Source organism: Garra rufa, chromosome 16 (genome assembly GCF_049309525.1).
Source record: "Garra rufa chromosome 16, GarRuf1.0, whole genome shotgun sequence".
NCBI lineage: Eukaryota > Metazoa > Chordata > Actinopteri > Cypriniformes > Cyprinidae > Garra > Garra rufa.
This window is the reverse complement of record NC_133376.1, coordinates 37383659-37397739: the sequence shown is the minus strand read 5'-3', so window position 1 is coordinate 37397739 and position 14081 is coordinate 37383659. Positions and strand designations below refer to the sequence as shown.

Below are 14081 nucleotides of genomic sequence, written 5' to 3'. Positions count from 1 at the left end.
GTAAAATTCCTACTGTAAACATATCAAAATGTAATTTTTGATTTGTAATATGCATTGTTAAGAACCTAATTTGGACAACTTTAAAGGTGATTTTCTCAGTCTTTTTGATTTTTTTGCATCCTCAGATTTCTGATTTCAAATAGACGTATCTCAGCCAAATATTGTCCTATCCTAACAAACCATACATCAATAGAGAGCTTATTTATTGAGCTTTCATATGATGTATATATCTCATTTTTGTCAAATTTAACCTTATGACTGGTTTTGTGGTCCAGGGTCACATATGGATAAAATATATATTTACTCACGGAGCTCGAGCCGCTATTAATATGTGGGTCATTGAAACTGCCATTTTGAATGCACGATCATTTTACTTTCACTTTTGAGATTTGTATTGTGCATGCTCTGTGTAACTTTATACTACAGCGGCAGGGCAGTACTTACCACATATTTTACAAGTTTAGATGCTTGTTAGTGATGCTCAGGATCTGCTAATAATTCCCCATCGCACAGTCATATCTCCTTACTCTATTTATGTGGTAAGTGAAATCTTATGTACTGCAATATAACAGCAATAAGCTAACCGTGTCCCTTTTGTGGCTCGCCTTATTTTATTAGAACACCTTATTTGTTTTCCTTGCCTTTCTGAGTACAGACACCATCCCTGAACATAACATTTATTCCCGTGATCTGCCATTTTCGCTATTGTCCTTCACTTTTTTTCACAATAGCCTACCAGCAGAACTTCTGATGATTGGGCTATGCAAATGTTGGGGGCATGACTATTTATGATCCCGAGACTATAACGTCATAGTCTGTGTTATGTTGGAATTGGCCTCTTTTTCAGTGGTCTTTTGCAAACACCAGATATATATAAGGAGGAGGAGATGGTGTTTGAGACTCACAGTATGTCATGTCCATGTACAGAACTGTTATTATTCAACTATGCCAAGGTAAATACAGTTATCCATTCTATGGCACCTTTAAAACAGTTGGTGTGAGATGTTTTGCCGTTTCCAAATAGTGACTAGCTGGCATGTCCGGTGTTTTGGTTGATACAGATGGTGCTAAGAGCTTCTAAGCTCATTTGAGAGTTCATGTGAGGTCCTCTGTGTCGAATACTACAGATAAAAGTGGCTCAGTGGCACGGTATCAGGAAGTCTTTCTTTGTTGGACAAACGGAATGAATGGTGCGTGAAGAGTGATGTGGTGCCTCTTTTGTTCTGTCTGCCTGCAGGCCAGCATCGAGGTCTCGGCACAATGGTGTCGAAAGTGCAGAGTCTGAAACTGGACACCAGCGTGTGGAGCAATGAGATCGTTCAGGTAGGGGTTGCCGTGAAACGATCTTTATTATTCCAGTTATCAGGATTCCTGATATCCCCACTGAAGGATTTTTACAAATTAGGCCTTATCTTTGTGTGTTCCAGCTCTTCATAATGCTTGGAAATGATAGAGCCAATGAATTTTGGGCGGCCAGACTTTCTGTGACTGAGGAGTTGGACTGTGACGCCTCTCCAGAGCAGCGGAGAGAGTTTATCATCCACAAGTACAGAGAAGGCAGATATCGCCACCCACATCCCAGTTTTTGCACCCAAGAGGAACTTCTTAAGGTAAAGGATAAGCCTTTTACACCTACAGGGGACAGAACGTGCAAACCAATGATAACTTGTTTACTGATCATTAAGACTGTTCATGAGCTATTTAAGATTATTTGTAGTGTAAAAAACACTAGCAAATACAAAAAATGTTGAATATGGCTCTGTTGAATATCAGTTTTTTTTATTTTAGTTTCACAGTGTTTAATTTCAAACCTAAACAAACAAACACAACAAAAAAATGTTTTAGATAAAAAAAAAAAGAAGTTAGGATTAAATAAAAAAAATTAAAATAATATTTCAGGCCTGGAAAATTTATGGAAATAAAATTATTATTTTTAAAATATATTATTTAAAGTAAATTATTTTTTTAATTTTTAATCTGCCTTCTAATCTGTATATGTATATAATTGCCATTTTTGTTGTTGTTGTTATTATTACTACTGTTATTACTGCTATTAGTTTTGAATGCATAATACAATAAAAAAACGAATAATTAATAAATTAATAGTAATGAATAAGTTAATAACATGATTTTACTATTATTATTATTACTACTGTTATTATTGCAATTGTTTTGTATTTAAGTACACAAAATAAATGTTAATAAAAATTACAGTAGTGTTTTTAATGTAATTACTATTATTATATGTTATTATATTATATGTCATATTATATGTTTTTAAGTACACAAAATAAATTTAATAATAATAATAATAATAATAAATAAAACTTTATTAAATACATAAAAAATGTATAACATTAATAATAAAAATGAATAATAATAATATTACTACTACTAATTATATAATAACAATAATAACGGTTATTATTGTATTTAGTACTACTATTATTGTTGTTATTATTATTATTATTATTATTATTAATTTGTTTTTAAATACACAATAAAATAAGTTAATAATATTAATAATAATATATTATGTTTTTAAAAACAACAACAACAACAACAATAATAATAATAATAATAATAATAATAATAATAATATTGATGATAATAATAATTAAAAAATTTAATAATATGAATATTACTACTAAATAATAATACTAATAATAATAATAATAATTAATGAAATTAAAATTGAAATTAAACATTGAAATTAAAATGCATGGGTATTTCTATGCTAAATATACATTTATTCTCAGTAATGCTAAGTATTTTTTTTAAATGTATAATAATAATAATAATAATTATTATTAGCATTATTTAAAAATGTAATAATATTAATATTACTAATACTAATACATAATAATACTAATAATAATACTAATAATTATTATTAAGTGAAATTAACATGCATTGGAATTTCAATGGTAAATGTACATTATTCTTGGTAATGCTTAGTAGTCATGAATGCTAAGAAAGGCCAATAAAAAGTAAGGGAGTTTGTTAAAAAAATATGGAAACTTTATGTTCTTGCTAACATTTAGCACATTTAACTTTTGATGTGAACCTTGTGCAAATGTGTTTTGCCTTTTGCAAATATAACGATGAGTTGATATTTTTCTCACTAACTTTAACACTTTTGCACAATGAATGCATTTCCCTTTCCTCTTCAGCAACACTTCATTTTGAAACACCCTGAACACTCACTCAAGTGAGAACCACAGTGAACTATTGCAGTGGACGTTTCTCCGTATACTAGCTTTGCTTCAAAAGAAAACTTTTACATTAGTCCCTACTGGGGCAATGAGGACATCCAGTCTTAATATAGCTAGAGCCATCTAAGTATTATGCCAGCGGTCAAGCCAAGATTAGTGTGTATTATTCTTTCTCAGGACTTTACTAAGGCTATCTTTTGTGTATCTACCTACAAATAAGCCGATGGCTGTGTTTTGAATTGTAAATCATAAAGAGTGCTTATAAAAAGACTGGAATGAATAGAGGGGTTTTTGAAAGAGGCTTTGAATGTCCTTTGGCTATATATGCTATTAGCAGTGCATTTGTTAAAGTGGATGTGTTTGTGTGTGTATGTGGTCAACCTGCAGGCGCTGTGCACCGCTGTGACTGAGCAGAACCTGCTGAAAACAGTCACTCAGATTTTTGCAGAGGCTGAGGCTGTGCGACTCGCTGACGCTAATGGAAATAAGCGTGTGTCCCCGCATTACTCATACACACAGTCTGCAGGTATGATGGAGTCCTTTCCAGTAGTGTAATACAGTCATGTTTCTTAAAGGAACGCTACACTTTTTTTTGGAAATATGCTCATTCTCCAACTCCCCTCGAGTTAATAAATTGAGTTTTACCGTTTTGAAATCCATTCAGCCGTTCTCCTGTTCTGGCGATATCACTTTTAGCATAGCTTAGCATAGATCATTGAATCCTATTAGACCAATAGCATCACGTTCAAAAATGACCAACGAGTATCGATAGTTGTCCTATTTAAAACTTGACTCTTCTGTAGTTATATTGTGTACTAATACCGGCGGAAAATGTAAAGCTGCGAGTTTCTAGGCTGATAAGATTAGGAACTACACTTCCATTCCGGCGTAATAGTCAAGGAAGTTTGCTGCCGTAATATAGACGCAACAGGCCGAGAAATTTCACGCAGCGCCTGAAATTAGTTCCCAGCTAGGTTAGCATTTCCACAAGTGCTGCGTGATATTACTGCGCCTGCTTTGGCCATGTTACGGCAACAAACTTCCTTGACTGTTACACCAGAATGGGAGTGTAGTTCCTAATCTTAACGGGCCAGAAAATTGCAGAGACTAATGAGCCTATTACCAAAAAAAGTGGTGTGTTCCCTTAAAGGATTAGTTCACTTTCATAACAACAATGTACAGATAACGTACTCACCCCCTTGTCATCCAAGATGTTCATGTCTTTCTTTCCTCAGTCGTAAAGAAATTGTGTTTTTGTGAGGAAAACATTTCAGGATTTCTCTCTTTATAATGGATATGGATGGCGCCCCGAAGTTCGAACTTCTGAAATGCAGTTTAAATGCAGCTTCAAAAGGCTCTAAACGATCCCAGCCGAGTAGGAAGGGTCTTATCTAGCGAAACGATCGGTTATTTTCGAAACAAATTGACAATTTATATACTTTTTAACCTCAAATGTTCGTCTTGTCTCGTCTCTGCGCAGTGAATGTATAGTCAACAGAATCTGGGTCAATGCAGTTAGGGTATGTCTAAAAACTCCCATCTCGTTTATGTCTTCAATGTCAAAATCGTCCTATAATGCTGTTTTTACCTTTTTTGGTAAAGGGAGTTTGAGTTTCTTTGTATGTTCACTTTGTAAGCACTATGACGGTACTTTTGCAGCGATCTAAGGTGATTTTGAAGTTAGGGAAGAAAACGAGATGGGAGTTTTTAGACGTACCCTAATTGTATTTACCGGAATCACACAGACTTTGCATGCGCTGCGCAGAGATGAGACAAGACGAGCATTTGAGGTTAAAAAGTATATAAATTGTCAATTTGTTTCGAAAATAATTGATCGTTTCGTTAGATAAGACCCTTCCTCCTCTACTGGGATCGTTTAGAGCCTTTTGAGGCTGCATTTAAACTGCATTCCGGAAGTTCAAACTTCGGGGCGCCATCCATATCCATTATAAAGAGAAAAATCCTGAAATGTTTTCCTCAAAAAAACACAATTTCTTTACGACTGAGGAAATAAAGACACGAACATCTTGGATGGCAAGGGGGTGAGTGCATTATCTGTACATTGTTGCTATGAAAGTGAACTAATCCTTTAAGTAAAATGCAAGAGGTGTGAAGTATCTTATTGTAAATTTCTGGATTCAGATTCCTGTGTCTATGATGAGATCATGCAGCCCGTCCTGTACTCCGGCTACCTCTACAAGTCAAGCTCCTTGAACAAAGGCACATTATCCCGCAGAACCAGAGACGGTAGGCGACTATGTGCTATAAACAAGCTTTGGCAGTGATTTAGAAACAGAATGTTTCATACACATCAAGTTGTGCAAGTATAAAATGAAATTTTAAGGTGCATAAAGCATTTTTTTTTTACTTAAAAATCCAGATTAAAAGTGTGCATAATATGTGTGTTTACTGTTTATATTTATGTATATATAAACACACACACACATGCATATATATGTATATTTAAATGTGTTTATATTTTAAATATATTTATATATAATATGAATTATATGACTATAAATATATGCATGTAAATATTTTCAAAATATATATTGTATGTATGTGTATTTATATATACATAATAAATATACACAGAACACACACATATATTATATAAACAAAAACTTTTAGTTTTTTTTTTTTTTGTTTTATTTATTTAGCAGGACAGTGCATATTAAAAACAGAGCATCTGTAACATGCCAGAGTTAGCCAAAGGCTAATTTTCATCTGTTGTCCTGTAGGCCTGTTGTACAATGGCCCCCTAGAAAAAGCATAAAATGTATAAACAGTGAGGTAAACAGCAATAGGAAACGACATGTTTGCGCAGGGTTGATTGATTACAGCAGAGGCAGCAGTAGCGTAAAAAAAAACAGTACGATACAAATAAAATTATTTCTGAAAACACAAAAAGCAGCAGCAAAGAGTTTAGGAAAGACATAAAAGCAGCAGTATACATAGCAAGCATTAATAAAGCATATTAGAACAATTACAACTGCATATTAAAATGACAAGCATATCACAATCATAAAATAGTATGCAAAGGTCAGAAAGGAATCACGCACTCACAAGTAGAAAGCAGGATGGCAACAGCAGTGTTTTAGTGTTGACAGGTCTGATTACTAATCAGCCAATGTTTTAGGTGAGAGCGAAATAAATTATATGTACTGATGTCTCTAATTGTTGTTGGAATAGTGTTCCATTCCTGAGAGGCTTTGACAGAGAAAACTGACTGACTAAAAGCACTTTTCCTAAGTGGGATAATACAATCACCTCTAGACACTCCTCTAGTGATTCTGTGTGTAGATGTTCTAAAACTGACAAATTCACTAAGAGGATATGGAGCCATCCCATGTAGGATTTTGTATGTCTGACAGGCATTCGTGTACTTAATAAGATTGTCCCAACTTAGAAGACGATGTTTTGAAAGAATGGAGCAGTGATGAAAATGTTTTGATTTCTTGTCAAGTACTTTGATTGTCTGCTTGTATAAAGACTGTAATGGTATCAAGGTGGTGGAGTTAGTCTGAGACCAGCTTGTTAGACAATAAGTGAAATGAGAGAAAATCATTGAATACATGAATGTTTTTGCAGCTTGGACGGACATGGAATTTCTAATAAATCGAAAATTAGCTAGGTTAAATTTTACTTTTTTACAGGTTTGCTTTACGTGTGACCTAAAATTGAGTTTGTTGTCCAGGAGAATGCCCAAGTATTTAAATTCTTGGACAGTTTGTATTTTTTCTCCTGACACTATAATGTCTGCATCTTTGGTTACTTTACGTGATTTCGTGAAAAACATGCCTACAGTTTTGGAAACATTAAGTTGTAGACAGCATTGATTTAACCAATTTGTAACATTGACCATTGCATTTGTAAGTTTGACAGCTACCTCAGTTTTTGAAGACCCATGTACATACAAAACTGTGTCATCAGCATACATTTGAACATTAACGTCCGGACATATCAATGGCAGGTCATTAACATACATGCAAAAAAGGACCGGGGCTAATATAGAGCCCTGTGGCAGGCCAGTTGACACAGAAAGTAATCTTTAATCTAAAAAGAACAAAATAACACTCAAGTTTTTTTTTTTTTTTTTTCAAATTAATGCTTTTCTAAATGCTTTTTATTAGTAGTAGTACTGTTATTTTAAATGCATAATAAAATGAAGAATAGGTAAGTTATTGTTGTTACTTTAATTTTATTTTTTAATAATAACTTAATAACTGTCAACTTATAAGTTATTAACAACAAAACAACGACAACAAATATATCTTACTGTAATTCGACTTATTGGTATTACTACTATTATTATTATTTTTTAAATGCACAAAATAAATAAATTAATAGTAGTAATAAAAAATAACTATTATTATTATTATTATTGTAAATACTAATACTATTATTATTTGTATTATTAAGTTTTTAAATACACAAAATAAATAAATTAATAGTAGTAATAAAAAATAACTGTTATTATTATTATTGTAAATACTAATACTATTATTATTATTATTATTATTATTATTATTATTTAATTTTTAAATGCATAATAAAAAATAATAATAATAATCGAAATTCTTAATTATTATATTATTTTAAATAAAAATAGCTTTGATCACAGGAATAAATTACATTTTTAAAATATATTCACATTAAAAACATTTATTTTAAATTGTTAAAATATTTCATAATACTACTGTTTTTACAGCATTTTTGACCAAATAAATGTTGCCTTGTCGCTCCAAACCCATACGACCTTTGTTCATCTTCGGAACACAAATTAAGAGATTTTTTTTAATGAAATAGACAGCAACTCAACTGACGCATTCAGGACCCAGAAAGGTAGTAAGTAGGGGTGCAACGGTTCAACTTACTCACGGTTCGGTTTGTATCACGGTTTTAGAGTCACGGTTTTGGTACATGTGCTAAGTTTAGGAGAAAAAAATTGAAAGTAAAGAAATACGAATAATCTATCTAACTAGAAGCAACAGCACAAATAAATACAATAGAGTAAAGATGCAATAAAATAAACTGATTTTTCGTTTTTTTTTTAGGTAGGTCTAACATTAGTTTTTAGATACAGAAACTGTGCCGGGGCCCACCTCCTTCTCGGGTCAATTTTGCAAGGCCCTCCTATGCCTGACATTTCCTCTAAAGGTGTTTATTTTTAAACCTGTTTTATTAACCAAAACATTTTTTTTTGCCTTTTTATTCTTCTAATGCATGTTATAAAAAAAAACTCAAACAAACAAACTTTAAATTAAAACTATACTTTTGAATTTAAAAGAAAACCCTCAGTTCTAACTTTTTAACATATATACAGATTTAAATCTCCTGAATTCTTTAATTCAGAGATTCTTTACAACTTCAGAGTATTTTTTTAAGTAAGTAAACCTGCCAAACAGAACAACAGGGAAATGCCAAAAGACCACTCACTAAACCTGTCCTTTTGAACTGGACTGACGGAATATCTTCTGTTTGTATCCATTATAAAATAAACATACAAATGAAAAATACAGCAAATACATTCTAAATCTGTTGATGCTGGTGCTCATATGTGCATAAACACCACTGACCCTTACAAGATTCACCTTTATGGGTGAGCATTCATTATGAAACACTCACAGGACATTCATTTCGACAACTATGAAAATACTTTAAAATTTCACGCAAAAAATACTATGGATCAGGGGCCAGATTCACGAAACATTCTTAAGAATAATTTTCTTCTTAACTGCCATTTTCTTCTTATTTTTTTAAAATAAGAAAAAAGTTAAGAATATTTTGTATTCCCAAAAAAATCGTCTTAAGAATATGCTTATCTTTTTACTTAAGATTGTTCTTAAGACAAAAATTAAGAAAATTTAAATTCTTGAAAAGAATCTTCTTAAAAACCATCGTAAATAACTTCTTAAAGTAAGGATAGCCCGAAACTTGTCTTAAAGGTCCCATATTGTCAAAATCGAAATTTCCTGGCTTTTTTCATGATAACTGAGGTCTAGGGGCTATGTAACTACCATATGAGTTTCAAAACAGTCAATCCACAGTAAACTGCACACAGCCTGCTTAAAGTAGCTGTTCATTTTCACGAGCCGCTGTGACTTCCGTAACGATGTGACGTCCGATCTACTCAGACACCGCCTTCAGTCACCACCCCGAGCACCAACCACCGTCCCACCCTCCTTTTGTCAAGTCAAGTCGAGAAAACCCTGTTCAGTTGATAAATGTCGAAACTACATCATTGCACAGGCTTCAGAACAACGTGAATATAAGAGACCAGAGGCACGTCAGCTTCAGCCTCTTTCACACAGCGATTCCGGTAAATACATGGATAATGTTTCCCATGATTTGTTCCGGAGTTGTTTGATTTGGTTCATTCACAGTTGTTTTCCGGAATCTGTGCGTGCTTTACACACAACCCATAAAGACATGTGACGTTTGGATGTGAGATGTAATGCGACGCGTACGTTTCACTAAACTGAAACTAACCTGAACAAACTGTGCTTCAGCGCTGATAGTGCGGAGCTGGCTCTGCCCGATCGCCGCTTCATTCCACTTTGCACGTATTTTTTCGTCGTGAAGAGTCGCATGATAACGTGCATCATCACTACAACACTGCCTTTATGGTTCTGGCTTTTGTTCACACAGCGCTCGTTCCCGTAATTTTCCAGAATCAGCGTGCATTGTGAAAGGGGCTTTACTGAAGCAACAGTTATGTAGCTTACTGCATTCGGTGTTTGAAAAAGAAAAAACATTAATGATCATTCTGAAATATCCTGTTGAGTATCAGCAGGCTAGGCTCTCTCTATGGCTCTGGGCTCGGCTAAAGCATACATGACCGTAGTTACCTGTGGTTGGCCTGGCTGTGCGTCACTCAGAAAACAACAGGCCAATCAGAAGAGAGGCTCATGAATATTAATTAGATGGGCCAAAATCGACCTGTTTTTGACAGAGCTCCTAAAAAAGGAGCTGTAAAAATATATTGAGATGAATTTTGGCACTTATACCGCAACTATATATTCTTAAGGACATCTAAAATAAACCTCCAGAAATGTATACAATATGAGACCTTTAAATCCCAAAAAGTAAGAATTATTTAATTAATTTATTTGGTTATTTCAAATTAACTGTTATATTTAAGCATTGCAACACTACTAGCTACATATAATACATACTTGGACTATTATTAGAGATGAGCATAAGTTCGCTAAAGTGACAGCAATGACTGATGATGTAAACAATGATCTGTCATGATTAGCCATGTATGACCCTACTTTTTGCCGACATCAAAACTTAGCAGCAACTCTACAAAATCGAGTCAGACAGGGAGATTTAATTGAACATTGAACATTGAATTATTTTACTTGGCCGATAAATACGACATAAAGTTTGGTCGTATTTACCGCATATGTGCAGTACGCGTTTGCTGTAGCAGCGCACACACATACCGGAAGCGTTCATTCGGACGAGGGAACAAAGACAACACAAAAGTGAATAAAACTGGTCGCCAAAGCTTAAGACAGACCCTTTAAAAGTAACGGTTCAAACACGGCGCATTAAAAACATGAAGCCGAGCGCCAGAGGGTCAGTATTTAATAACAGAATTTTCATTTTTGTATCAATCCCTTGAATTACTTCTCTTATACGTTCAGAATGTTTGCATTCTATTTTATTCTATTGTTTTTTAATTGCCTTTTTGATTTAATTTATTCAGCAGATTTTCAAAAGTACTGGTGTTCGGTGGAGAAGTCTATTCTCTTCTATGAGTCTGACAGATGTCACGAGCCCAGTATGAAGATCGACGTTAAAGACATCATCTGTTTAGGAGTTAGCAGGCCGGACTCCAGCAACAACAGCGGCTTTATTGACAAGTGGGTGTCATTGCATAACAGAACATCCTTTAGGACAAAATCAAATTTAGAAATGTCACATTATCTTACAACAATACGATTCTTGTTGTTCCTTTCAGATTTCGATACACTTTTGAAGTTTACCTAACGTCTGATAAACTGATCCAGTTTGGCTTGGAGACTCCAGATGCGTTGCACAGTTGGGCGAGAGCAATAGGGAAGGTAAATATTAATCATTTCAGCTGTGCTCTGTGTACACAGGAAATAGCTTGTCACTTCAGTGCATTAGATCTCACCTCGGTTTGATCTCTGGCAGGCCACCACTCCTCTCAGTTGTCACTGCTTGCTGGCGCGAGAGTTCGAGCGAGTGGGCGTCCTGCGCTACAAGGCCATGTTAGACCCGCAGTGGAAAGAAGGCTTCTTTGTTCTGCAGAAGTCCAACCTGTTTATATGCCCTGGAAATGATGGAGCCGCAGAGGATATTATCAACCTGAAACGCCTACAGGAGCTCAGTGAGTCTGTTAGCTCAGTCACTGTGAAACTGGTATTTCAGAGAAAATAGTGCTGCTAAAATTACCCTCAGGGGTTAATAAATGAGTGATGTACTCATCCATCTTTGTTTTGGGTTAAAAATCAAGGCATTACATCGGAAACAGAGAACCATGAGAAGAAAGACATCTTAGTTCTTGTTGAGAAAGGAAGGTGGGTCTTTGATTTCTATAAATAAACATGTTTAAGACAAAATTAAAAACCTATTTACTTTCTTAAATGAACAGTTCACTCAAAGATGAAAATAGCTAGAAATGTACTCCCCCTGAGGTTTATTTGTTTATCAAAACAGATTTCGAGAAATGTAGCATTACATCACTTGCCTACCAATGAATCCTCTGCAGCGAATGGGTGCCGTCAAAACTGAGAGTTCATTAAAACATCACAATAATCCACAAGTAATCTACACCACTCCAGTCCGTCAATTAACGCATCAAACTATGAGAGTGTTTTGGTGCCATGTCTAAAATTATGAGAATAATGTTTAATTATTCCGAGAAGTTGAAATATTACTTCGTTCTCGCAATTTCGACTTTATTCTTGAAATATTTTGACTTAATTCTCGTAATATTTTGACTATATTCTCATTGTTTTTATTTTATTCTCAAAATATTTCAACTTTATTCTCGAAGTAATTTCGACTTTATTCTCGAAATATTTTGGCTTTATTCTCAAAGTAATTTCATCTTTATTCTCGAAATATTTCGACTTTATTCTCGAAATATTTTGACTTTATTCTCAAATTATTTCGACTTTATTCTCAAAATATTTTCACTTAATTCTCGTAATATTTTGACTATATTCTCATTGTTTTTATTTTATTCTCAAAATATTTCAACTTTATTCTCGAAGTAATTTCGACTTTATTCTCTAAATATTTTGGCTTTATTCTCAAAGTAATTTCATCTTTATTCTCGAAATATTTCGACTTTATTCTCGAAATATTTTGACTTTATTCTCAAATTATTTCGACTTTATTCTCAAAATATTTTCACTTAATTCTCGTAATATTTTGACTATATTCTCATTGTTTTTATTTTATTCTCAAAATATTTCAACTTTATTCTCGAAGTAATTTCGACTTTATTCTCTAAATATTTTGGCTTTATTCTTAAAGTAATTTCAGCTTTATTCTTGAAATATTTCGACATTATTCTCATAATTTTGACTTTATTCTCAAAATATTTTGGCTTTATTCTCAAAGTAATTTCAGCTTTATTCTCGAAATATTTCGACTTTATTCTCAAAATAATATTTTGACTTTATTCAATAATATTTCAATTAATATTTATACTTTATTTTAAACGTGGCACCAAAATGCTGTGGTAAGAAACAAATACATTAAGATGTGAAAAGACAACAGGAGATTGACTTTTTCACAGGATGAAGCGTTATTATGAATTATGGACTCCCGAATGCCAGAAGCAAAAGTTTCAAGTTAAAATGCCTTAGTGATTCATTTGTTTCTTGCAAACACAGATTTTTATTTTACAAGATGTTAATTGATGGACTGGAGAGGATGTTTTTATCAGCTGTTTGGACTCTCATTCTGATGGCACCCATTAACTGCAGAGGATCCATTGATGAGCAAATGATGTCATGCTACATCACTCAGATAAACATCTACATTTTGGCCTGAGTGTGACAATTTTCATTTTGTTGTTTTTTTTCACTTTAGGGTGAACTATTCCTTCAGTACATCTCCCTACCCTTATTGCAAATGATTGCATGTTGTTACAGTGCAGAAAAACTCCTGTTAATCTTTCATCAAAATATAATGACTCTGTCCACAGGACTCTGCATCTGCAGGGCATCGGCAGAACCGATTTCTCCCTGTGGTACGCAGACATTCAGAAGGCAGCAGGAGGGAAAGGGAACACCCTTAAAGACCAGCAACTCAGCAGAAATGACATCCCCATCATCGTTGACAGCTGCATTGCCTTTATAACTCAGTATGGTGAGAACACAGACTTCTCATTTCTCACTGCTTTGCAATAAAGTTGTTCCACCCTGGCTGATTCAAATGGTTAAACTTTCTTACACAGGTCTGGGCCATGAGGGTATATACAGGAAAAATGGCGCAAAGTCCAGAATCAAGCTTTTGATGGAAGAGTTTCGTAAGGACGCCCGCAATGTGAAACTCCGCATTGGAGATAACTTCATAGAGGACGTGACGGATGTACTGAAAAGGTTCTTTCGGGAGATTGATGATCCCATATTCATGGCTGATCTCCACCCCTTCTGGAGGGAAGCTGCCAGTTAGTACAGTAAACTTTCTTTCAATGTTTATATGCAGTTTAATTAAAGGGATAGTTCACCCAAAAATGAAAAATCTGTCATTTAATAGGTCATTAAAAAGACTTTCGTTTTTCTTTGGAACACAAATTAAGATATTTTTGATGAAATCCAAGAGCTTTCTGACCCTATATTGACAGCATGGGTCGTTAGTTGTTTTTTGGGGGTT

The 14081-nt window shown here is 33.9% G+C and overlaps 1 protein-coding gene across 2 annotated transcripts in view; it reads left to right on the top strand.

The window, feature by feature from the left end:
* Positions 1-14081, top strand: part of arap3 (ArfGAP with RhoGAP domain, ankyrin repeat and PH domain 3) — a 64270-nt gene that overhangs the window by 33078 nt on the left and 17111 nt on the right. The window contains exons 12-21 of one of the 2 annotated variants that reach the window (XM_073820709.1): positions 1238-1323; positions 1428-1610; positions 3603-3741; positions 5358-5462; positions 10936-11089; positions 11188-11290; positions 11385-11580; positions 11707-11770; positions 13411-13574; positions 13663-13875. In XM_073820709.1, coding sequence (XP_073676810.1) covers positions 1238-1323; positions 1428-1610; positions 3603-3741; positions 5358-5462; positions 10936-11089; positions 11188-11290; positions 11385-11580; positions 11707-11770; positions 13411-13574; positions 13663-13875 — 1407 coding nt within the window. Of the gene's footprint in view, positions 1-1237; positions 1324-1427; positions 1611-3602; positions 3742-5357; positions 5463-10932; positions 11090-11187; positions 11291-11384; positions 11581-11706; positions 11771-13410; positions 13575-13662; positions 13876-14081 lie in introns of both variants that reach the window. The other variant, XM_073820708.1, reaches the window with a different exon arrangement.